The sequence below is a fragment of the Nesoenas mayeri genome (genome assembly GCF_963082525.1).
Source record: "Nesoenas mayeri genome assembly, chromosome: 1".
Classification (NCBI taxonomy): Eukaryota; Metazoa; Chordata; class Aves; order Columbiformes; family Columbidae; genus Nesoenas; species Nesoenas mayeri.
This window is the reverse complement of record NC_137541.1, coordinates 8,247,925-8,271,998: the sequence shown is the minus strand read 5'-3', so window position 1 is coordinate 8,271,998 and position 24,074 is coordinate 8,247,925. Positions and strand designations below refer to the sequence as shown.

At 44.5% G+C, this 24,074-nt stretch overlaps 1 protein-coding gene across 3 annotated transcripts in view; it reads left to right on the top strand.

Annotated features, from left to right (window-relative positions):
• Nucleotides 1–24,074, top strand: part of FRMD4A (FERM domain containing 4A) — a gene marked incomplete at both ends in the record, with an annotated part of 384,638 nt that overhangs the window by 176,837 nt on the left and 183,727 nt on the right. The window contains one exon of one of the 3 annotated variants that reach the window (XM_080354259.1): nt 18,725–19,187. The exons of the other annotated variants lie outside the window; for them this stretch is intronic. Within the exon in view, the coding sequence (XP_080210385.1) occupies nt 19,029–19,187 (159 nt within the window). Of the gene's footprint in view, nt 1–18,724; nt 19,188–24,074 lie in introns of those variants that run through there. 3 annotated transcript variants of the gene reach the window in all.

The following is a 24,074-nucleotide window of genomic DNA, read 5'->3' as shown; positions in this document are numbered from 1 at the left end:
TGTAAACTTGAGATGTGAGAGACCTGTGCGACACGTGGCATGCACCCAGCAGGAGACACGGCTTTGCAAAGGCTTTTACAAGTCCAAATGAAAAAAGGATGGTGCTAAATATTCATAGGTATGGCACAGAGACCACTGAACATGCCAGCTAAGGCAGAATTAAGTTTTGTGCCATGGGGCACACTGGCAGTCAGTGTCAGGACTGAGACATGAGCTGGATTCATCTAAGTCCATGCTGATGTCTATGAGACATCTCCATCCTGGTCAGCAGCTTGGGCTGACTTTGAGGTCACTGCCAAGGTGTCAAAATGCTCTGTGGGGGATGCAGAGGAGGATCCCTGAACACACATTTTTGACTGGATTAACAACTCCTTAAAACCCAGCCAGCTCTCCTTTAACCAGCACGCATAGGGACACCTCAGTCAGAAGAGGTTCCTCCCAAACCAGGAGACATGAATCCCACTCCTAACACAGTATTTCCCAACGCAGAGCCCTCCCCACCACATTTTCCTTCTCTGGGTCTCCCTCCCCCACCAATAAACATGCACGTTAAATATGTAGTCCTTTCTCCCTTTGCATTATTAATGTGAGACGGTTTCTGCCTGCGAGCTATCTTTATTATATCCATGTGCTGCGGATGTGTGTGAGAGGAAGATGAATAGAGTCCTGCTAATGTCTAACAAATGCCTCGCACCATTCAGAGATCTCTTTCTGCTGTTGCAAGGCACTGGTAAAGAAGAACACATATTTACTCCTTCTCTCAAGACCTCACTGGCTACTTTCCAGCCACAGGAATGTTTCTCACCACAAGCACAAGGCATTGTTTTTCTGAGTAGGAAAGCCATGCAGCTTTCTTGTATTAAAAAAGAACAAGCCTGCCCTCTCTTCTGCCTTTAGGCTCAAAGGATGGTACTACAGATGCTGTGTAAATAGGAAGGCCATCTCCAGACTAAATGAAGTGCTGTGAGAAACAAATCAAGCTGGGAGAGATATGGCTGGAAAAGCCACTTTAAATTAGGTCTTGCAGTTTGCACTCCAGCCTTAGGTCCCAGCTCTCAGCTATGGTAAATTAAAGGCCCTGCGCTCCATTGTGTCAGTGGACGTTTGCAGCTCAGCAGGATTTTAGTCCAGATTGCTTTTTTATTTCTTTTGCCTCCAAAGAAGATAAGCTAAGATTAAAAATGTGACCAGAGCCTCAAGTCAGAACTCCGCTGTCCATTAAACGAGTGTAAATCTACACCGGTGCAGAGCTTGGACTGGTATTTACCTATGACACTTCCTCTCTGAATGGATATCCATGAACACTCATTCATATCATGACTTTAAAACACACTAGGCAGAGATAAATCCGTAAATGGATATTTATTGCCATAGAAAACAGATGGCAGAAGACAAAGCTCCCATGTTCTTATCCCAAGCTGCAAGCACGTTAAGAATGCGGCAGGAAACGTCATTCGTCCTATAAATACATTTTTCTTGAGAAGAGAGAACCCAGAGCTGAAAAGAAAAAAAAACTCATTTTTTCTGCTGTGCAGGCCAAGTCTGAGGCAGGTTTTCCCACGCTATTCTGCAGCTTATGGCGACCTTTGCTTTTGGCAAGGGAGGAGGTTGCCTTCAAGAAAACCCAGCAAAAGAACTTGGGTATGTCTTGCTGCTGTACAAATCTACCAGCACTTTTACTACTCTGAGTTATTGATTTTCTTTTTCTACTAGACAAAGCATAATCCAACGTTTGTCTTGGTGTCAATCATTCAAGAGTGAAGTGGTTGGAAACCTCTCACACCAAAGGCTGTAGTGCGAGGTCTAACAGAGTGGAACCAAGCAGCTCTTGCAGCGTTCGCGGTGGAGTGGTCCTCATTTGTTAAACCCTCTCGTGCAAGTCTCTGTGAGTGATGCTGCGAGCACTCGTTCTGACACCACGACTAAGCGAGTGCTTCCAGGGAAGCTGATCTTTCCAGTTCACGCTATTTACTTGCAAACACTCAGAATGGCATCCAGGTCCTGCAGACCTTTGCTTAGAACCTTCAGTGACAATTTTTTGGATGGGTGTCTTACCTTGACAGCATCACTACCAACCTGATAGACTACCAAGCTGACAGCAGAGTTACTCATATACTGTGGATGACAAAGGAACAGTAGATATTTGGGTGTAGAAGTTTCCTAAAAGAGATCTTGAAGCAAGGAGCTCCTATTGTCTTGGCTTTTCTCTGGAAGCCCTCAAGGTGATGAAATCAACATACAAACTTAGAGCAGTTTAAAAAAAAAAGCAGCATTTTGTAACACACTGTATTTGAAATGAATTATTCACCAACATTATAGACATATAATTGTATCAAAAAAATAATAAGAGGATAAACTTAAGTAGCAAAATTGTCACCTGTGTAATGCTGTGATATAATCACTTGTGACTGCCGAAAAATCAATTTTAGCTGCTTCATCTGAGCTTTATCTCTTCTGACCTGTTCACAAGTATTTTGGAAGAACTGGTTCTATTTGAACTCTGCCTAGACAGATAAATGCTCGGCGTACCCTCTTGAGTGTCTGGAAGTCGTAATGTTTTGTGACATTTCTAAAAGGTGTAACAAATCAAACCAGACTTTCCTGTGAAATGGATCAGGAGCTGTGCCAGACTTTTTCCCCCCAAAATACATGCAGGTTAGCAGTGCAGGAGGTGAGAGCACGGCAGAGGCTGATGGATAGTGACTGGTGAACTCTGCAGAGTTCGGAGCCGGGATATTGTTCAAATTGGCTTTCAAACGGCTGGAGCTTAATTGAATTTTTGGAAGCTCTTAAGGCCTGGAGACCTCATGAGCAGAGGCTCTGCTGTGAAATTTCCAGTGCCTCAGATTCTTATTTCGACCAGAAAATGAAAAGCTTTTTTTCATTACAGTCTGGCACTTGTTGCCTTTGCACTGGCCAGGCCCTGGGACAACAAGGGTAGGTAAGGGGACAGATACTGGGAGCCAGAAATGAGCGAGAAGTGTTGGATTCGGGTGAAGGGAAGGGGACAGTGGTGTGAATCCAGTTACAAAGCTCTGGAGGTGGTGGAAAGGCTCCTGTAGTTCGTGGAGCCTTTTGGTCCTGCTCAACAGGCTTTCTCAGTGCCATGTGCAGATCACACCCCCACCAGCAGCCCAAAGCTCAGGAGCTATGAAGGTTTAGCACCAGAGTAGCTTGCCTCAAGGCAGGGCAAAAAAGACAAGAACTTACCACAAGGAGCTGTCTAGAAGGGCTTTTCCATACATGCAAGGTCAGCAAGTGATAGATAATGGAAAACTTGTATATTTGAAATATCTTCCAAACTACCCCACCTTGAAGACCTAGTCCTAACTCAGCTTCTAGCCAGGACTTATGCCTGGAAGGGCTTAGACATGTCTTCAGATGGGTTTTAAAGTCCAGGGATAGAAAGTGTCCAGACTTCGTCAATTCATGATCTGTACAAGGAATTGCTTAAATGCTGCTTCAAAAATTTCCTGAAAAGTATTTTCAGCTATCAAGTGCAAAGTACGATACATGCCTTTTTCCAGTTCTTAATTTATTTATCAATCTTTAAAAAGAAATAAAAGTGGATGAGCAACAAACTCAGCCTTCATAGAGCTCTTCCATTTTCACTCTTGAGACATCTTTGGTCCAGACCAGGCACCAACACAAGTCTGGTTAAACACCAGCAATGGCTTTAGGGAAGTTCACAAGCACCAGGGCCCTCCTAACCGGCCTGAGAGAAATCATGATAGAGGCTGTTCTGAACAAAAGGAGATCTGCTCTGTAGGTAGTCATGCAGTTTCTATTCTGCTCACTCAAGAAGTTTGGAAAGTTGGATTTAGATTTCAAAAATGCTTCCAAGCTCCTGGTCAAACATTCTGTCTGAGCTTAGCTTGTTTCCTGGTGAAGTACACATTATCCTCATTGTCTCAATCATTTCTAATGGCTTCAAAGAAACAGCGACTTTTCGTTCTACCAGCAGATGGGTATGAGTGATTCTTATACGTTAATTTTTCTAGTTGGGTCTAAAGTATCGAACTCTCCAAATTGCACAGGCAAGGAGCGCAATTAGTCTCCACTTCCCAAAGATACCACATGAAAAGCTTTTGAAAGATAATGGGCTGCAAATGATGCCATTTAGTCACTCTACAATCCAGCTGTACTTCTGGAATATATTTAGAAGGTGTAATTAGGGTTGTGCATGCTTTGAAATAAGTGAGCAAGTTTCTTAACTGAGGTTTAAATTCATTTTCGCTTCCAGCATTTTGTCTATAAAAGCCACTGTCTTGATGGGATGGGACCACGAATATCTATTTTCTCTCCAGGTTTTGCATCATCATAGGTTAGGTAAACTCCACGTGAAACAATAGCTAAGGACTGATAACCTGCAATTAGTGTTGATGCAATAAGCATCTGCCCTTTGGAGATCTATGTGCAGAACAAGTACCTTTTTTCTGCTTTACCATTTTAGTTCAGAATAGAAATCACTGCAAGAATGAACCAGATCGTCCCCAACTCAAAAGTATCTGCCACAAGAAGTTTCCACCCTGCCAGCTCCCTGCAAATGAGTGATGGGATGACATGTCTTTTGGAGAAACTCATCTAAGAGAGATTAAAGGTTCATGTTCTTGCTAGTGTGTATTTCCCATGTCAGCTGCCTTCCACTTGTACCTTCGGCCAGCCTACATTTACAAGTTTGTCATGCAATTGTAACAGTTTTTACTACCTTTTTAGGCCTCTTCATTAGTCAAAGAAGAGAGTAACGTGTGTCTTCTGGTGACAACTCATCCTAATATCTTCAAAGACAATCTAGGATGGGATGAATTTCCCTTTGTGTTGACATCCGTCTTTCATTAACTGTAGAGGGAACAAAAACCTTTCCAGTTAGAGGAGATAAACACAGCCTGCCAAGTCTGCTCTTCATGCCTGTTCTTGAAGACCAGATCCAGATGGGGCATCCAAACTAGCCCAGCTCAGATGTGAACATCACTAGCTGTGCACATGGTGCTGTGAAACTGTGATTTATCAGCCCAGGGTTTGTCCTGGGAAGTCTTGCACTACCACTTCCAGTATCACAGTATCACAGTATGTTTGGCATTGGAAGGGACCTCAAAAGATCATCTAGTCCAATCCCCCTGCTGGAGCAGGAACGCCTGAGGTCACACAGGAACATGTCCAGGTGGGTTTTGAATGTCTCCAGCAAAGGAAACTCCACACCCACCCTGGGCAGCCTGTTCCAGGCTCTGTCACCCTCACTGAGAAGAAGTTTCTTCTCAAATTTAAGTGGAACCTCTTGTGTTCCAGCTTGATCCCATTACCCCTTGTCCTACCATTGGTTGTCACCGAGAAGAGCCTGGCTCCATCCTCGTGGCACTCACCCTTTATATATTTATAAATATTAATAAGGTCACCCCTCAGTCTCCTCTTCTCCAAACTAAAGAGCCCCAGCTCCCTCAGCCTTTCTTCATAAGGGAGGTGCTCCACTCCCTTAATCATCTTTGTTGCCCTGCTCTGGACCCTCTCCAGCAGTTCCCTGTCCTTCTGGAACTGAGGGGCCCAGAACTGGACACAATATTCCAGGTGTGGTCTCACCAGGGCAGAGTAGAGGGGCAGGAGAACCTCTCTCGATCTACTGACCACCCCCCTTCTAATACACCCCAGGATGCCATTGGCCTTCCTGGCCACAAGGGCACAATGCTGGCTCATGGTCATCCTGCTGTCCACCAGGACCCCCAGGTCCCTTTCCCCTACACTGCTCTCTAATATGTAATTTCCCAACCTATACTGGAACCTGCGGTTGTTCCTGCCCAGATGCAGGACTCTCCACTTTCCCTTGTTAAATTTCATTAGGTTATTCCCCGCTCAACTCTCCAGCCTGTCCAGGTCCCACTGGATGGCAGCACAAGTAGTTGTGGGATTGGAGGAGATCTTGCTTGTCATTACAGAGGAGTTCTAGGGGGGCATGTTCAGTGTGAAACAGGTAGGCTACACTCACTTTAGAGAAGATACAAATCAATTTCACAGCCGAGAACACAACCCAGCTCATTCATGTTGGAACTACTGTATGCTGCTCACAGCTTTTCCCGTGTGGAAGAACAGATGAGCAAGGGCTGGCTCTGTGTAGTTGTTTCTTTAGTCAAGACTTGCATGCTAAGCTTGCATGCTAGGAAAAAAGTGTCCCTCTTGCAATACAGTTTATTGATTTTACAGCAAACTAGGTGGCTACCATTGACTTTACCAAAAAATGTCATATCTGGTGGCCTTGCCCTCATAGCCCTGGTGGTGGTCTGCTGCTCCTCTAGATCAGGCTGGAAAACTGCAGCAGAACGTGAAGATGATGTTGTCTTTGGAGTCAGAGATGGGCAGAAAGCTCTGCTTCCTCATTGCTGTGGATCACTAGATCATCACCTAAGTCCTAGCAAAACTAATTTTTGTGTCACAAGGGCAGCAATACATGCTCTTGTCCACCCCGTGGGTGCCTCCACCAGACAAAGGGCAGGTACCAGGCAGCAGGGTCCTGGTCTCCAGTCCCTTCTCCATGTCCTTGAGACCATGTTTACAGAAGGAGTCATTCAATTTTAGGAGCCTTTGTCTTTGAGTCTGTTTTGGGGAGCTCATGGCATTAAGTGTTTCATTTGGGGACACCTGTGTTCAGAGATCCTGAGGGAATGTCTCAACCTTCTCTGAAGGACAGACCCATGGCCATCTTCTGGGTTAGTTTTCCCCATTTACATGCCTGCAGGCTGAAGGTAAGGCCAGGAGAAGTAGACCATGAAAAATGCACAGTGTAGCTTTATGACCAATAGCTTGATAAAACATCAGATACATCACCTGAATAAAGGGTAGCTGGGGATACAGAAGAGGGACAGGAATTTTGCACCCTCTCCAAATGCTACTCTTTCATTGCAGGATAGATATAATCTGACATTCAGAGCAATATGTATGTCCTATCAGTTTCTCTGCATAAATGCCTGTATTTACTTCATCTGAAAAAGATGCTGAGATCTGGCTGGATAACAGCACAGTGAGATGATCAGAGGAAGGGCACAGGATCATTGTGCTCCCCTGATCAGTGTGACCCATGAGAAGTTACCACTCTTCAGAAAGGAGAATACCAGTGTCCTTTTCATCCTCCACAGCACTCCAAAAAATCTCTCCAACATCTTGCTTTTATTAATCCTTTTGCTGTATATTCAGTAGCCACGTTATGTCCGTAACCGCCACAAGGCTTGTCCTGTGTGGGTTGTAATATTATCCATGATGTTTTGGAACATCTTAGGAAGCTGAATGAGTGCAGCAACAAGTGACTTTCTGTCTTTCAGTCTTCCCTTAATCAATCTTAATGCATCAGCAAACAGCAGAGAGGAGGAAGAGCAAGGTTAAAACCCCACAGGTAGTTTTTCCTCATTAAAAGCCAAGATTTTCACAGAAACTAAGAAAAGTGAGTTGCAAGTGTTTCACGGGGTCTCCTTTCCTCAGAGCTGAGCTCAAAGCTGTTACTGTTGCCTGAGGGCAGAGCCTGGAGTTCACAATTTTTAAAATACCATCCAAGAAAATCTGTCAAGGCTAATACGATGGATGGGCTATTGTAAGAGGGAAGCTTCACAATCCTAGGTCACAATTTAAAACGGTTCTTTATTGTACATTAGGCTTTACATACTACATTTATCCTCTCCAGATCTCTGCCAGACCCAGCCAGTGCTGCTGTTGCTGCTTGGCAGCCAGGGTGCTTTCAGGGAAAAAGCCAAGGTGAATACCAACACTGTGCACATCTGGCTGTGTCTGAAGCAGGATCAAACTTCAGGGCTCCCGTTAGCTGGAAGTGCACATTCACATCCCCTTCCTCCCTCCCCAGCATCTCTCCACCCAATCCGTGCTTGCAAACCACACCAGGGACTGGGAGGAGGCTTTCTAATTTTCACAATTTCCACTCTGAAATGTTGAAAAGCTTCCTTTTTCCATCTTGGACTTTGCTACTTGTAATGCAGCCATTGTGTATCCTCCTCTCAACTTTAAAACGCACCAATAGCGGCAGCTTCCTGCAAATGAAAAAGGGTTTGCTTCGGTTCCAGCAAGTGGGAACCCGGCCAAGAAGAGTCATAAAACCAGAGGACGTTGTTTTTTTAAAAGCACAGTTATGTTAGTGCATTCCAATGCATCCAATCAGTCACCGGAGAGCCGGTAAAGTGGCCTTGGGGCCAACCTCCGGCTTCTGGAGGATGGTGTCGGGGGAGAGATAAGCAGACTGATGCCAGAGGGTGATCCAGCCCCTTTTCCTTACAATCAGTCACAGCAGACTGTGCAATGCTGGCCAGATTCTGAGTGGCAGCAGCATTTTGAAAACTTTTAATTCCTGAGCTTTGCTTTATACTAATCCATAGACACTGTTATGTGCCCTAGACTGAAAAGGAAATTCCTGACAGATTCAGGATGAGGGTGTAGGCAGCATGAACATTTTCCTGCAAAGGCCAAGAGATGCTGTGAGGTCTCTGATCATCACTTACAGAGCCCAGAATTGATGTTTTCTTCAAAGTCAGCACCTTCCCTTTCCCAAGAGTCTTCTATTTAAGGGGTTCAAGGTGGAAGAACTCTGCTTTGGAGGGAAGGGAGCAAAACGCTTCTGAAAGTCAAGACCTTTTAGAAAAATTTTAGGTGGAAACCCAAAAATCCAGGTACTCTGGATCACTTGAGAATGGATCAGGCATCTTCTGCAGCCCGGGATATTTACCACCATGCTCCTGCATGCAGCTCCTCTCCCATAAGGTCAGAGCTTTACAAGGAGAGACTGTAGGACTGGCCTCAAATTCCCTGGGCACTGGCCTCCAAGAAACCCTCTGCTGTTTGCATTTCATAACGATTGCCTATCAGGGAGGCAATGACCATCTCTTCCTCCCAGTTCCTAGCTTGTGAAGCCAAGAAATACCAGTATGAAAAGGTCCATGTTCTCTTATCCCGGAATGAACTGACCACGTCCGGTCAGATGGGGACAGGGCCCAGAATACCACCTACGTGGGCTTTTCTTTCCCATGACAGTTTCCCAATCAGAGCTTGAGTAAACATGAGGTCATCACCAATTTATAACGGCTGAGATTTATGTCTCTCCTGATCAGATTTTTATAGAAGCAGCAATATGCTTTTTTTTTTTTTCTTGCTATTCTGCCCATATCTTAATCACTCTTCTGACAAAACCAAACACCCAATTTTAAACCAAACAAATTCACAGAGGGTGTTCCCTGCCAAGGCAGGGATTCTTGTCTGACTGGACCACTGCCCTGTACAGAGTTGATTTTGCTGGTCTTCAGACATAAATCTTCCCAAAGACTGTTTTTCTCCCTGCACAGAATAAGAGCCCTATTGTTACAGCTACGATGCATTTGGGACACATCTCCATTGCTCTTTAGACCAAGGCCACCACTTAACGGGGCCGTTCTCATAGCTGAGCACCCTGTTTCATCTCTTTTTCATGATGGAGAAGAGTGGTCCTAGGCACTGTACCTGGGGAAAGCGAGGGTGATGGAGTCGTTGCTCTCTGCCCCCTCTTTTTGGCTGAGCAATGGTTTGGAGGAGTGTTTATACCAAAATCTAGGCAAAAGCACCGTGATGGAACTTTGCAGTCAGGTATGCTCCTCCTGAATCCTGCAATAACCCAAATGAGGTCACTCAGGACCAGCTTTATCTTGAAGTGCCTGGTTTGCACAGACTGACACCTTGACTCTACGAGGGAAGATTTTCCTGGCTTTGTAAGGTTGTGGCATGGCTTTGTCAAAGGATGCCTGTCCATGACGAGACCTAACCCGCTTTCCTACCCCTATTGCCAGGGCCTTCAGAGGTTGTTCTTCAACCCATGTGTGCCTGGCTCATTAAGGGCAACGGACTATGCATTGTCTGGGGGGTGAAGGAAGTCATGCAGGGACCAAGAACAGCTCACCATCCTAAACAGAGATGGAGTGGGAGCCAAACCAGGGCAACATAACACCAAGAGCCATGAGTGCAGATCAAAAGACCTTCATCCCCATGGGAGTTTCTTGTCTGGGTAGAGATCCTGCTGTGACTGAGCTGCATTTGGGGTCTCATGGGGTACATGCTGTGTAGGACCTACAGGAGAGGGTATAGCGTGGCATTTCAGGCTGGCACAGAGCGACTGGTGGGAACTGCCAGTAGAAATGAGGCCAGTCTTGCATGTAGTTCAGAGAGAATTGCATGGATAGAATATATGCCCTTGAGCAACGAAGAAGTGAGTTTATTTCAACCACATAAAGCTATGCAACTTGTGAACAACATCAGCTGGGTTTTGATCACTGTTTTTTTCCGAGCTACTGTGGCGCTTGGGCAGAACTTCCAAATCCATCCTTTTCTTAAAAGTTCCTATACTTGTTTTCCTTAGACTTGAGACTTCTCTTTTAAAAAAGAAAATCTGCCATATCCTTCAGCTGCAAATGATTTAATCATTCTTGGCTTTGTGTGATCTGAATATTTTCTTGTTCTCTTGCTTTGCAGCTGTGACCTACTTAATTACAAGCAGGAAACAAACCCCAGAACCATTAGACATTCTGCCTGGCTTGAAGAAGGGGAAAAATATAAAAATCTTGTGTTGTTAAATACTAGGATGTCCTTCTTAATAACAGGAAGTCAAGCTCCAGATAGCAACAGTGAACATTTGAATTCTTTGTGCATCAAGATAACGACAGCAAAGAGCTTATGGATTCTATTTTTTATGGCATGGATGTTTTGGGGGCAGGGGAAATGACAGCCACTTCTAACAGCCAAAGTGGGAATGAGTCATAAATTTCTAAATCAAGAGAGTAAATCCTCTTTGTTTTAACTTCTGAGCAGTTTCAGTCTGCTCTCCATAGAGACAATGAAGTGACTGACTTGCTGCTTCGATCTGGCAGCTTTCGATCCATTTTCTCCTCTTTTCAGGAGGTATGAGCAAACAGTGAGTTTGGCTTCCACATTGCAAGTCATGAGGTTGGAAAGCAGAGCGTGGGGGAGTTTGATTAACTGCATGGCACCTCTGCTGGTGGAGTCTGGGCTACTATTTATACCTCCTGAAACTCTGCACCCTGTCTGGATGTGCTGGTGGGTCTGTGGGTTTAATCGTAGCTATAGAAAGCTACAGGCAGAAAAAGGGAAAGCCAGGACTGCCAGCCTCTGCGACTGGCTTTCCCACACAGGTGCTTCATAGAACCTTAACACCATACAATAATTTTGGCTGAAAGAAACACTGAAGGTCATCGAGTCCAGCTGTTGACATAACACTGTCACTAAACTGTGTCCCCAAGAACCTCATCTACACATCTTCTAAACACCTCCAGGGATGGTGACTCCACCACTTCCCTGGGCAGCCTGTTCCAATGCCCGACAACCCGTCCTGTGAAGAATTTTTCACTAATACTAAATATCATAATATCCTAATGCTTCAGTCCTCTTTTCCCAGTTTATCTGCAGCTCTGATAGCAGCTCAAAAATACAAATCTCCCCAAGCACCATGAGGCAATAGAAGCTGATGTTTGCACAGGGTTTTAAGCTGAGCAGCAACAGAAGTGCAAGTTATCATCTTCTGTCAACTCTGCATGCATTATCACTGTAGATGGCACGGATCCAGTGCTGTCCTACAATGCAAATGGAGATTTTCCATTAGCACGAGCCACAGGGGTCTGTGTTTTGAGAGCAAACGGGGTAGAGGTCAACTCTTATGCTCTACTGAGAAGGTCTAACTGGTCCCAGCTGGGGAGATGTTCTCAGCATGAAGATCTACTGCAGCACAGTAATCCCCCTACATTGACTCCCGAGTTTCCCATCCGCAGATTAATTTTGCTTTGGCAACAGAAGCAACCAAACTATCCCACATGAGTCAATCCCAGTGCAGATGCCATAAATGAGTGTGCAAGTGTGTGCATGCACTACATTTTGCAGTGCTAACAACTCAGCATGGACCTCTCTACCCCAGATCCACCAGAGCCATCACCTTCCTCCATGGAACCCTGCCCACGTGCATTTAGCATTGCCTGGATGTACACAGTGCTATTCCCACAGGGAAAATATACATCCATAACTAGTCTTCACTTCAGGGAACATTTATTCACACATAGTTATGCCCATTTTGATAACCAGTGTAGGAGCTTTCAAAACAGAGGGTACGTTATCGATCCGAGATGTCTTAAGTATTTCTGCTTTTTGCTGTATAACTCTCATGGAATATGACCACTTGGCTTTCTAGCAGGCTGAACACATATTTACTTTTTAATGTAGAAGAGCTCCCTTGAGATTTCATAGAACCTGACAAATGTCAGTGAATTAATCTACGGAGGAAATGAAGACCCATAAAGTTATGTGGCTCATCTAGTGTTGCTCAGGAAAATGATGACTTTTCTGGAATGGGACCAGATCTCTCTACATTTCTACTCTGAAGGTCATATTTGACCTGTTTATATTATATCTTTTCTCTCTGTTCAGTGATAATTGCATCCTCACCAGCAAGGCAAGTATTTATTCGTGATGATCACAAGGAGCTTCAGAATAAATTAAATGCATGGGCTTTAACTTAGGCATGAACAGGCTTTCCAACCCATAAGCAAGATCAAACGTGAGAAATCTGGACCACTGATTTTCTAAAATATGTTCCCTTTGCCCTCCTGCTTTCTAATGAAATGCTCAGCTCTTGTCTATGAACAGAAAGGACTTTGTATTAGTCATTGAATGCAGTGAGTGTTACCACTGGACCTGAATCAGACAGACTACTTAAATATATCTGCAGGATAAGTTGTAAGAAATATTCTGCTGAAATGGGCCATTTGTGCTGTCTGTAGGATTGTTTTGCACAGACAGCAAGGCTGCCCTTCATTGAATTATCCATCTTGCCATAGGGCAAAACTGCAGACTGACTTTTTACGAGCCACCAGATTTGTCCTCTCTCCCAAGCAAACTGTGCCCATTTAGAGACACCTGCAATGGCGAGCAATGCGTCCTCCAAACCACAGCTCACAGCCAAGGCCATTGATTTCTGACAACTTGGCCATCAGCTTCAGATAAGGGGTGAGAAGAACAAGCTAAATGTATAATTCAAAATTATGTGGCCACATGAGTATGAGTACTGGGGAACCTCTCATAAAGGGAAATATTGCTCCACTCATTAAAGGACTAAGAAAATCTTTGAAACAGGAAAATTGTAACCGAACAAGTGCACAACTTCTTCTTTGAACAGTCAAGTGAGTTCGGTCTCCAGTCTGAAATTCAGTGCCTACCTGATGGATATAAACATAACTTCATCTCAGGTTCATATTGCTTCACCCCTGAAACTTGCTGGAGGCTATTTTGACACAGGCAAATAACATGGAAGCAAAACAGTTCAAATGGTAGATGAGTTTTACATTGCCCTCTGTTCACACCTGCCTCCTAAGCAGGCTGTGATTTTTCTTTCTGTGTTTTCTCCTGACCAAAAATAATTCTCCTGAGCATTTCTACACCTAATATGAGAGAACAGGGTAATGATAAACCTTGTGGCAATAGGTACATACAAGCGCGTGCTGCTTTGATGAGGCACCCTGGTCACAGAACGTTACAGTCCCCAGCAGGATTAGAGTTAATCATAAGCTTGGGTTTCCAAAGTGAATAATCGTATTTAAGATCTCGCCATTCACTTTCTGCGGCTGTTCTGCACTATTTACTTAATACGTTGTCCTGACCTACATCTCCTCCTGCAGACTCATCCACCACAGCGTTCCTGGAGAAAGAGGATTGAATAGCAAATCTCTGCACAATCTCTTTCACGTTTCTGCATAGTAGAAGTGGAATCACTTTAGCTGGTGGAATATTACGGACAAGTACGAGCCCAGCTTTATAGGATTCACCTACTTTTAAACCTTGTTAAATCACTAACACAGCTTACTTTAGGAAATGGATGGGTATGATTTGAGGATATGGCATAGTCTCCTGCGTTAGTCAGTAAAAGCCTCTCTAAAGTGAGGACATGTTTAGCCTTACACAGAAGGAGCTGCTGTTTGCATAACGATAATACTCAGCACTATCAGAGCACTTTACATTTTCAAATAGCTTTAGAAATGTTATGATCAAGGTGGATGACTGGAATAGTAAATTTTCATTCCGTTATTACTGTGAAGCAACAGTTCATTTCATTATGGAATATTTTAGGCCATATGGACTCGTGAGAACATCTTGAGGAAGCTGGCCAAGATTTCTAACTCATGTTTGTCCTAAAACAGCAGAGAAGTCTTTGATTTCTTGCATTTTCTCTGCAGGAGGGTTGTAGGGCTGCCAGTGGTGGCAGACCAGGGGGTTTTGGTGGTTATCTGTGGTTTTGGTAGCATGTCATGAGTGGGAGTTGGAAGGTAACTGAAGTGGTTCAGGCAGAGCCATCATATTTGCTTGGGGCAGCAGATCTTTGGGACGATGCACCCAAGTACAGCTTCTTGAGCTACAGCTCTGGAGAGGTGACTTTGGTGTGTTGGTATCTCCTCTGAAGGCTGTGAAGGTTCAGGTGTGATCACCAATCCAGGTCTTGTGGTCCAACCAGACGGAGGCCATGAACTTATAGCAATACAAAATGATTACAGGGTCAGCAGACCCTTAGTTGATCAAAGTTCTGAGCAGACCCAGTATGGATATCCATACTTTATTTTAACTTTATTTTTAAATTCTGGTGAGTTTCCTTTGCATAGGACGTATATATATTTATACTATATCTCTCAAAGTCTGCAGATCTGCTCCTGCAAGTCATATGCCATTCCCAGCTCCTTTTAAAACCCTTCCCTTAAACATTTCCTTATACAGAGTATAAAACCTGGCATAGGTACAAGAAATAAAGCCAATAGTATCCATTCCTTGCACTCTGGGAAGCTCCTGCTGGACATGTGGTCCCTCCTTGGGTGGCAGCAAGGCCGCTTGTCAGAGGAAAGGTGGAGAAACCCAAATGGGTTGTCATGAGGGATGAGACCACCTTGGCTGGGGTGGAAATAGGGCACTCAGAGCCTCAGGTTCTCAAGTGCATATGATGCGCAGTGTCCGTTTGGAAATCTTTGCAGAGTTTGTGGTCCAGAGCAGTCAAAGGGATGGGAGGACACTTCTGTAAGTCCCCCCTGAGGGCCCTGGCTCTGTGTAGGCACATTTGAAGGAAGGTAGGTTGGTTCTTTCTCTGTTTTTATCACTTGGCAGTGGGCCATCTCTAACTGTTCCCATTGTATCAGACAAGAAAATGATGTTCCATTAAGGAACAAGGAGGAAAATGCAACTAGTTAAACATCTCAGAAAAACATCTCCAGCACCAGAAAGCGTGAAGCTGCAACATGAAAGGGAACTTTAGAAATGAAGATCTAAGAACATTAATCCTCTTAACATTATAGAGAAATAAAGATCAAAAAGGGTAATGGATTTGAAATAAGACCTAAAAGACCACAGTGGGCTGGAGCTGCAGGGACTGCTGGGGCCATATGTTGAGTAGAAGCAAAATGCTTCTCTTATGTCTACAGCAAGCTCAAAGGAGGCTGCACTCCACCCGGCATGTCTGCCTTTCAACACACCCAAATTCATCCACACCCATCGGAAAGCTGTGGGTAGAGATTTACTCGAGAGCATGCTGGAAAGAGATGCTGAACTCCTCTTTCCAATGACAGAATATACAACCATCCTAAAGGCAAAACACGGACCCGTCTCTCGAGCTCCCAGTGCCGGCAGCGTCTACCTACACCAGTGCACAGCAGTGATTTGCAGGGTTTGCAGTGAGGAGGAGCTGCCTGCTGGGGCTGGGTTGGGAAGTCCACCCTCAGGCTTCAAGCCTTGGTGACAGACCCATGAAACAACACAGCAGCCTAAAGGGTTTTGGTGTTTTGTGTTTTTTTTTTTCTTTTTTTCTTTTTTCTTTTCTTTTTTTTTTTTTTTTCCCGTGGGAAGCAATGAGCTATTTTTATAGCCTAGTAACAGCCTTTAGACTGTCAGTGAAACGTGGGAGGTTTCATAGTAAATGTTTTGCCCCACATTTTCTCAGAAACAGTGGGAAATAATCAGTGCATAATTATATGTTGGAAGGAACTGCAAATGGCTATAGATCTACATAGAGTGTAAAGGGCTTTTTTTTTTCCTAATTGACCTTAGTGAGGGTGAAACTCATAGTGTATATCAGCAGAAGAGCCAAGTTGCTTATTCTTGGTAATTTTTTCTTCTCTCTTCTACCATTCTCAGTAGCAATGACCTCTTCTGGCCTTTTCAGATAAGTGACAGCACCTTTTGTGTTATCTCCCTGGAAAAGAGCACTTGTGGTGGTGTATCCCTTGGGTCTGGAGGGGACAGTCTGTCTTTGCCTGAGAAACTTCCACGGTTGCAATTCACTCGGAAGCTGTGAGGTGAGATGGTTAATCTGTATTCAGGCAGATTTTACCCCCTCAAAAAAAAATAGTATGTGTCTAATCAGCAGGAAAACCTCCACAGGAAACTAAACAATCTGCTCTAATCATGAAGGTAAATCTACACACTGAAATGCTCGCTGGGCCTCCTGTAGACTCAAGTGACTCCTAAGGAGACTGCTCCAGTCTATCAGTTAAATAAATACGTAGGGAAACTGTTTTCAGAAAGTCTGATTATGTCATCAGCCGAGTGAAAAGGCTCCTTCAGAGCTGCCTTCATCTGTTGAGTAATTACTGAGTAGGGACGGGGGGCCAACAGTCTCCTTTCGAGCATATGGAAAGACTAGTTGCACATGTGGAGTAGCTAATTTTAAAACTGCAGCATATCCTCCATTTCCCCTCATCTCCCCCTTGCAGAATACCAAAGGGGTTAGGTCACATCCCAGAGCAATCACTTGCTATGGTTTCTTTCCCCACTCCTTGTTTTCTTTTATCAAACACATTTCTTTCTTTTCCTCTCTTGTGCTCCCAGGCAGAGATCTTATGCGCCAGACTATAGCCTGGAGCAAATATTGTCTAGTCAAGTTATAAATATAAAAAAAATTCTTCCAAATGGGGCTTTATAATAGAGACATTCCTGGTCCCTTCTCTACATCGCCATTAACGGAGACAGTGTTACCTAGTTTACAGGCAGGCAAAGATAAAACTGAGTGATTATGAGTACAGGGAAACTACCAGCACATGCTGGACACCAAGAAAACAGATAGGCAGGGACAGAGAGAAGAGGAAAGAAAACTACGCTTTGCAGAGTAAATAGCTTCTAACAAGTTTGAAGGAAGTATTATTACGATTTTATTACCATATTTTATGATGCCACTCTAAAAATGAAGTCCTGAAGAAGCAATTAGGCTGAGAACATGAATTTTGCAGCTGTATTTTCCTGGCCATCCACCTGCCCTGTCAATGAGCTGATGAGCATCCTCATGCATTGCTCGCTTTGTGCCCTCCAGTCCTCAAAGATCAAATTATGCATGGGGTTAGAGTGGGATAGACATACAGAAAATCAACCAGAGATGAATATTCCTGCTCCTTCCCCATCCAGGGAGTTGAATCAGAGAAGACATTGAGGCTTTGGGGAGATTATGGCTTCTCAGCTCTGCTAAAGCAGCGGCTTCAGGGCTCAGTCCGTGTGGGTCCCTCATGATTTCAGCTCAAAGGGGTGGTGTCCTGTCTACCCCTCTAAAAAGTGCATTCTCGGAAATGCCTCCATGTAGGCATTCCCCAGCTGACTCCCATCTGCTCCCTCCGAGTCCTTTTTGTTCACATTCCTCTGACGGGATAGTGAAATGGGTGAAAAATAGCACTATGGGCAGCTGTCTCCAACAGTCTGGTTTGCACTGTGCCTTTGGTAAAAATATTTCCACCTCAGTTTCTCCGCTTGGTTATTAAAATTTAGCCCATTGTGCAATTCAGCTGGACAAGCTTCTGCAATGTAACTGCATGATTTTGTGGTGATTTAACTGAACTGCAAAATCCTTGTGTTGATAATGTATTTTTGCCCTCACTGGACCAGCTCTCTCAGCCCACCTCATCATAGGTGCTGACAGCATTGAAGTCTCCACCCAGACAAGCTGCTCCTGGGGGGAAGTGGACAGGGAACTTATTTCTTGTCAACACCTATTTTAGGAAGGGATGACAGAAGCGGATCTTTGCATCCATAGACTAAAAAGGGTGTTTTGGAATCTTATTCATCTTGGAGAGAATAGTATTGCGTTCTCCTGGGCTTGCTCAGATGAGACCCACCCTTATGAATGCAAGCTCAACAAGGGTTAAAAATACATCCACACCAGCTGAATCAGACTGATTTTAAATGTGTGTTGTTTAATCCATGCAGCTTTCCAAGATATCACTCCTCGGGTAAATAAGGTGCTCTGCAGACTGTTGCATAAGTTTCATATGAAGACTAAGTACCCTTCTGAGTCCAAAACACATAAAGGCTCCAGAACAGACAGCTGGGTGGAAAAAAGTCTGGAGTGTAACTGTGCAGTGGCTAGTCAACACACGAAACCAAAGGATGAAATGTTGCATGTGGCAAAGCTGTCTTCTCAGCTGTTCTATGTGAGTGTTTGAAAGAGTTAAGCTCAATACTGGAATGTCTTGGCAATGTTGGCAGAGGGAGAGCAGCAGCTTTTTTCCTCCCTCTGGATGGAATCCCAGGACTGAGCTTGCAAAGTGATGACTTTGGATCCGAGTTTGTTTCTTGGTGCTGCAGCAGAGAGCTGGAAAGTGATGTAGTGTAACCAAGAAGCCCTTTGCAAGGGACATACAATTGCCTTCCTAAGGCAGGAGACATATTTTTACCTCTTCCCTGCTCATTCCTGGGAGCAGCAGAACTCGCTTTGAGAAGATACAGAGGGAGAAACCACATCCTGAAGGGCGTATGCGAAGGGAGAAGGGCACATCCCCAAAGAGTTTATTTTGGCTGCTGGTTTTTGTTGTCGAGTTTGGTTTGGTGGTTTGGCATTTTGTTTGGTTTTGTGTTTTGGGTTTTTTTTTTTTTTAGTTTCTTTTCCTTCTCCTCCTTTGATGGAAATTGCAGTGACTTTTTAACCTTGCAGTTCATAAGGCGCCTTGGGATTAGCTGATCTTTTCCGAGGAGGGATTCCGGGGTGATTCACACGGGGAGCTGGCATGGCTGCCGTGCTCTTTGGCTTTGAGGATCTGCTCTACAGCTGGGACAGCCTGGTGTGGAGCCTGACATCCCGGGCTCTGAGGACTTGCCGCTTTGGAAACCTGAGGGTCCTGCAGCTCATGCTGAAGCCATGGTGCATTTCCAGAGCCGTTTATCAGGTAGGGTTACAAAACATCAGGCCAGACCCTCAAAGCCTGGTGCCGTAGAGGGGAAACCCCTGTGGATCTGCACCACTTCGGGTCTCACCACAGGTGGTTGGACAGAGGAGACACCGTGGACAGGGGAGGTCTGGGAGGAGAAATGCAGGTTTTTGAGATGGTGGTGGGTCTCCCATGACTGAACAACAACCCAAACTCTCTTTCGCATGGAGGAGAGGGGAATAAGTGAATGTAAATTAAGGGTCACTCTGCTATATTCCCTTTCCTTGAGCTTTATATTCATAAGTACACTCAGCCTTAGCTCTGCTGCATCCTCAAGCTGTCCCTGTGCCTGCACAAGAGTAATTTATAACTTACCCAGACAAAAGGACGCCTCAAGACACATAACCTGTGGAAAATGGGCAAACACGGTGGGTTTTAAACTGCAGTAGCACTAGTTATCCCTATTTGACTTGTGCAATGCCTTGTGACTGCTTAGTCTTGCAAAGTCAGAGGAATCTGATTGTCTAAAACTTTTATTTTACTTTGTGTGTATTTTACGTGGTGTAGAGAAGTTTGGGGCTTGGTCGATCGGCATCTCTGTAGAGTTACGCTAACTGCTTGCACCTTGAGGCATAACAAAACAACTCTAGTGAACTGTGTGTTTCTGAAACTGGCTAAACTGGGTTAAATAATCACAGAAAAGGCACTAGAACTGGATAGCACTTTGAATAGCAAATCATTCCAGTCCATAGATGAGCACAGGTTGAAATTATACTATAAACCAACCAGTATCCAGCTCATCTGTTTTTTTAATCCACCATAGACAACCGAGACTAGACATTTATTCTGCTGCAGCGACGAACCCATTACAATATTTATCAGCTTCACAGGTCTGGCTAATTCTGGATGCTGGACTGACTGACTGGTGTTTGCGTTTGGAAAAGGCATTTTCTGCTACTCCCATTTGCTTGGCATTTTGCTGTTCCTGTGCTTTGGAAGTCTTCATGTGCAAAGCCAAGTTATACAGAAGCAGCCAGATTAAAAGGCTGTAGAAGTTTTGTGCATTGCTTAGAGGGAGACCAAGGGAAGGCTCTTTGTAATTTCAGCAAGCTTTGAACCAGCATCAAATCATGCTCTGGTTTCAACAGACTTCAGGAATAGATTTTATGGGATTCTTTGGAGTTGGGCAAGCACAGCATGTTTAAGTATTTGTTTTTTCCTGGAAGATGCCTGCAGCCAGTAACACAACCCCATTACGCAGAAGGACCCCTTGTCCCACTGATTGCTCTAGTGGTCCCAGGGCATGGCTTTGAAACGCCCATGAGGGGTACCACAGTGATGGCTCCAAGTGAGCCAAGCTGCCTTCCCCGGGCTGCGCTTGGTCTTGGCTGGTGCCAAGAACCTGGAGGTCAGTCTGTGCAGGGACTGCCTGTGGTGTGGGGTTGTCTTGTCCTCTCTCTTCAGCCTGCTTTAGGAGCCTGAACTTGAGGCCAATTATCTCACACAGGCCTGGGAAATGGGAGGGGGAAGCACGAGGGCTCAACTCTGAATCCCCTCTTGACCTTCCACCCATGTAAAACCATCCTCAAAAACTAAGGAGTTAGTTTTTAGATGTGACCAGATTCTAATTACAAATAATCTGTCCCAGCCTACTGTGCCTCAGGGGGTGCCATGCCTGTGATAACTCCTGCAATCCACGGTCTTTTAACAGATTTATTCTTTTGCAAGCACTGAGCACACTCACAAGTCCACTTTTTCCATCATGACATGCACACATTTTCAACCATCCACCATGGCATTATATCACGTTCCTGGCATGTTATTCTGTTGCCCCTCTTTTCTAGAGTCACTAGGGAAATGGGACAAGGAAAGGTCCCTCCCTCCCCATCCAAATCAGTATCAATGCAGCCTGACACTCACAGGGCAGGGTGAACGTGAACTGTTGCCCATTTCTCAGACAAAGCCAGTGAACATCTGCAAAAGCTCAGTAAATGCCCGTCACCTTATTTGTCAATGCCCACGAGCTTCCAGTTCTTTGGAGAGAACCCAAAAATGGTGGATCAGGTACCAGGAGAGCTGCTGCTGGGTGGAGTTTGACTTGGGAAAGGCATCTCATAGCTCATTGCCACAGGGAGCCAGAAGCGGTAGTATTATTCCTGGCCAGCATAGCTAACATTTACATATGTTAATCCTAATAGCACTTCCTCCAGTAGCTAGCATCCTCCAATTTAAACACTAACGGGTTATTTTAGTAGAATATTTATTAGACAGATGGTTTAATCACTTCCCAAAGACAGAGACTTCTTCCACTGTTTATTATTTAGATAAGCAAATGAGCTCTTGAGCATGCCATTAGTAGTTTTGTTGCTGCAATATGTCCCTGTTGCTACTGCATCTTGAGAATAAAGTAGATCAGCTGTAGGACCTCTGCATGGTACCAGAACCCAAACAGCCCTAAAAAGAAACTTCAGTCAACTTCATAAAATTAAGGAAAACTTTTCATACTGTGAAAGCATATATATATATATATATATATATATACCTTTCTTTTATGCTTTTTTCTTTGAGTTAATTGCATCCCAGTGCATCTCTGCTTCTGGAGCCATTTGCTGGTTCACCCTTGTTGAGAGGGACTTGGGGGTACTGCAGCAGCGTACCCCACATCGTGGGAGAGGACTCGTGTCCTCCTCTGCACCACCAGCTGAGACTGGGCCTCCCCAGGTAGGACACCAACTTGAAGAATGTTTTGGCATCCTTTCCTTAGACTCTTGTCTCCACGACATCAACAAAATACATAAAAACAAATCTAATACTGTACAGAGGGCACGGTCCAGATTTATTGCCGATGCAACAGGCAGTGGGTTCTCGAAAAGAAAAGGAGTTCCAGGAATCAGCATAATCAGTGTAATTCCCCTTATTTCTGACAAGTGAGGCTTTGCTTTCTTTGCTCTTGGGAAATCAGCAGCAATGGGAAATCAGCAGAGGCAGATGGAATAGCAATTTTGGTGTGACGCTGGCTGTGGTGGTCAGGATCCAGTCCCTCTTGAGATTTCAGTCTTCAAATCCAAACTGACACAGCAACTGGAAGCCTGGACTTGCTCAGGTTGTGCTGTGAGCATTAGGTGTTACAAAATAGGTTCAAAAAATATACAAATTTTCCCTCTTGGTCTCCAAACTGGGTTTGACTTTCAGAGATGACAAGTAAACCCATTTCTCATTGTCTTTAAGTGACGCTGTAGTACTTACGACATCCCAGAACTAGAGGCTTTCGGCACCCTGAAACAAGCTACCACAATATGTCTTAGATTGCATTTCTCTTCCCAGCAAGTAAATCCTCCTGCAAGTCTGCTGATACAAGTCCAGGATACATTTGTCTGCACAGTCTGAACAAACCACTTGCCTTGCTCTGTTTTCAGTGGGGTTAATATTCAGCAGTTGCTACATTTTAATTGCAATGAACACTTGCTATGTTTTAATTGTGTTTTTCTGACTGCATGATCATAACACATTCAAAAAAAGGAGATTAACAAATAATAAACTTCCAGAGGCTTTCAGACAGTCAGTTGTGCAACATGCCACAGAGCTGCCAGGTGTATTTTTACCAATGCCAAGAGGATGTCTGACTGCTCTGATCTATTAATACTAAAAAAAAAATGGCCCTGTGAACTAATACAGTGCCTGTTTTGCAGAAATACTGACATTTTAAGAAGTGCTGGGGGAGGACTGGCTTATTATCAGGTAGGCAATCAGTTCTGCGTTTTAACATTCTGAAGATAGTTCATTATTTATTTAATCTCCAAATCCATCAACAAATGTTTTAATTTCCCGGCTATGTCTGTGCAATGTCAAAGAACATTAGGCAGGCCAGGACCTACATCTTCAGGAAAAACTTGTTTATGTGTCTGTCTGTTTAAAATCCCACCGGCTGCTCCTACCAAGTCAGATGCAGATCGCTGGACACAGAGCAGTCTCTCGAAGAGCTGTAATACCAATCACAGATATTTAATTACTTGCACACTGTACACAGTAGTGCTGTTTACTTTTTACACGCCGCTTCTTTTTCACCAAGTACTTGGAAAGGCAGCTAAGTAATATCATGCTTATTTTGCTGTTGTAGAAACCAAGACAGATGAAATTACTCACTTCGGGCTATAGATACAAGTGCAGAATTGTCTTCAATACCTCATTGCTCCCCATATATCCAGCTATAGGCAATGTGATTAAGGAAGGAGGTGGGCTGCAGCGTTTGGGGGCTGGTTGTCAACCTAAAGTGAGGATAAGAGAATGAAGAGAATTAAGAGAGCTTTTGCCATGCTGACAGGAGGATAAAGGCCCAAGGAGCAATGGCAGGAATAAATGCAGATGTCAAGAGCCTGTGATGAGGAAAGATATTTGGGGGCTCTGGGCACCCCCAGCCCAGGGAAGGGGGTTGCTGCTGCTGTGGGAACTCCCAGCTCCTGCAAGGCAGAATCAAGTCACAGATCCCAGCTCACTAACTGGTTTCCAGCTGTAAAAATCACCTATGACTCCTGACTCTTCATTACTGAGGGTGCTTTTGTAGTGATTTAACTCCCTGTCACTCCTCTTGGGCCAGAGCTTGGTGCATATTGCTGACCAGAAGCTGTTTTTTCATCCATGTACAGGCAGATGTACTCACCCCCCAAACCACGTCCTTCATGAGCATGATGTTTGGCTACTTCATTCTTATTATTTTCAAGATTCTGCAATTGTATTTTCCCCAGGGTGAAATCACATCTCAGGTGTGTTTCCCACATTGTGCCCACTTCTGGCTAACGGGTGCTGATGCGTTTTCAGCCATCTGCCATGGGCTTTGTGGAGCTGAGCTGAAGGTCTTTGGGGCTTTTTCTCCATTCACCTGGGGGATTGCTAGCACTGTGCTGGGTA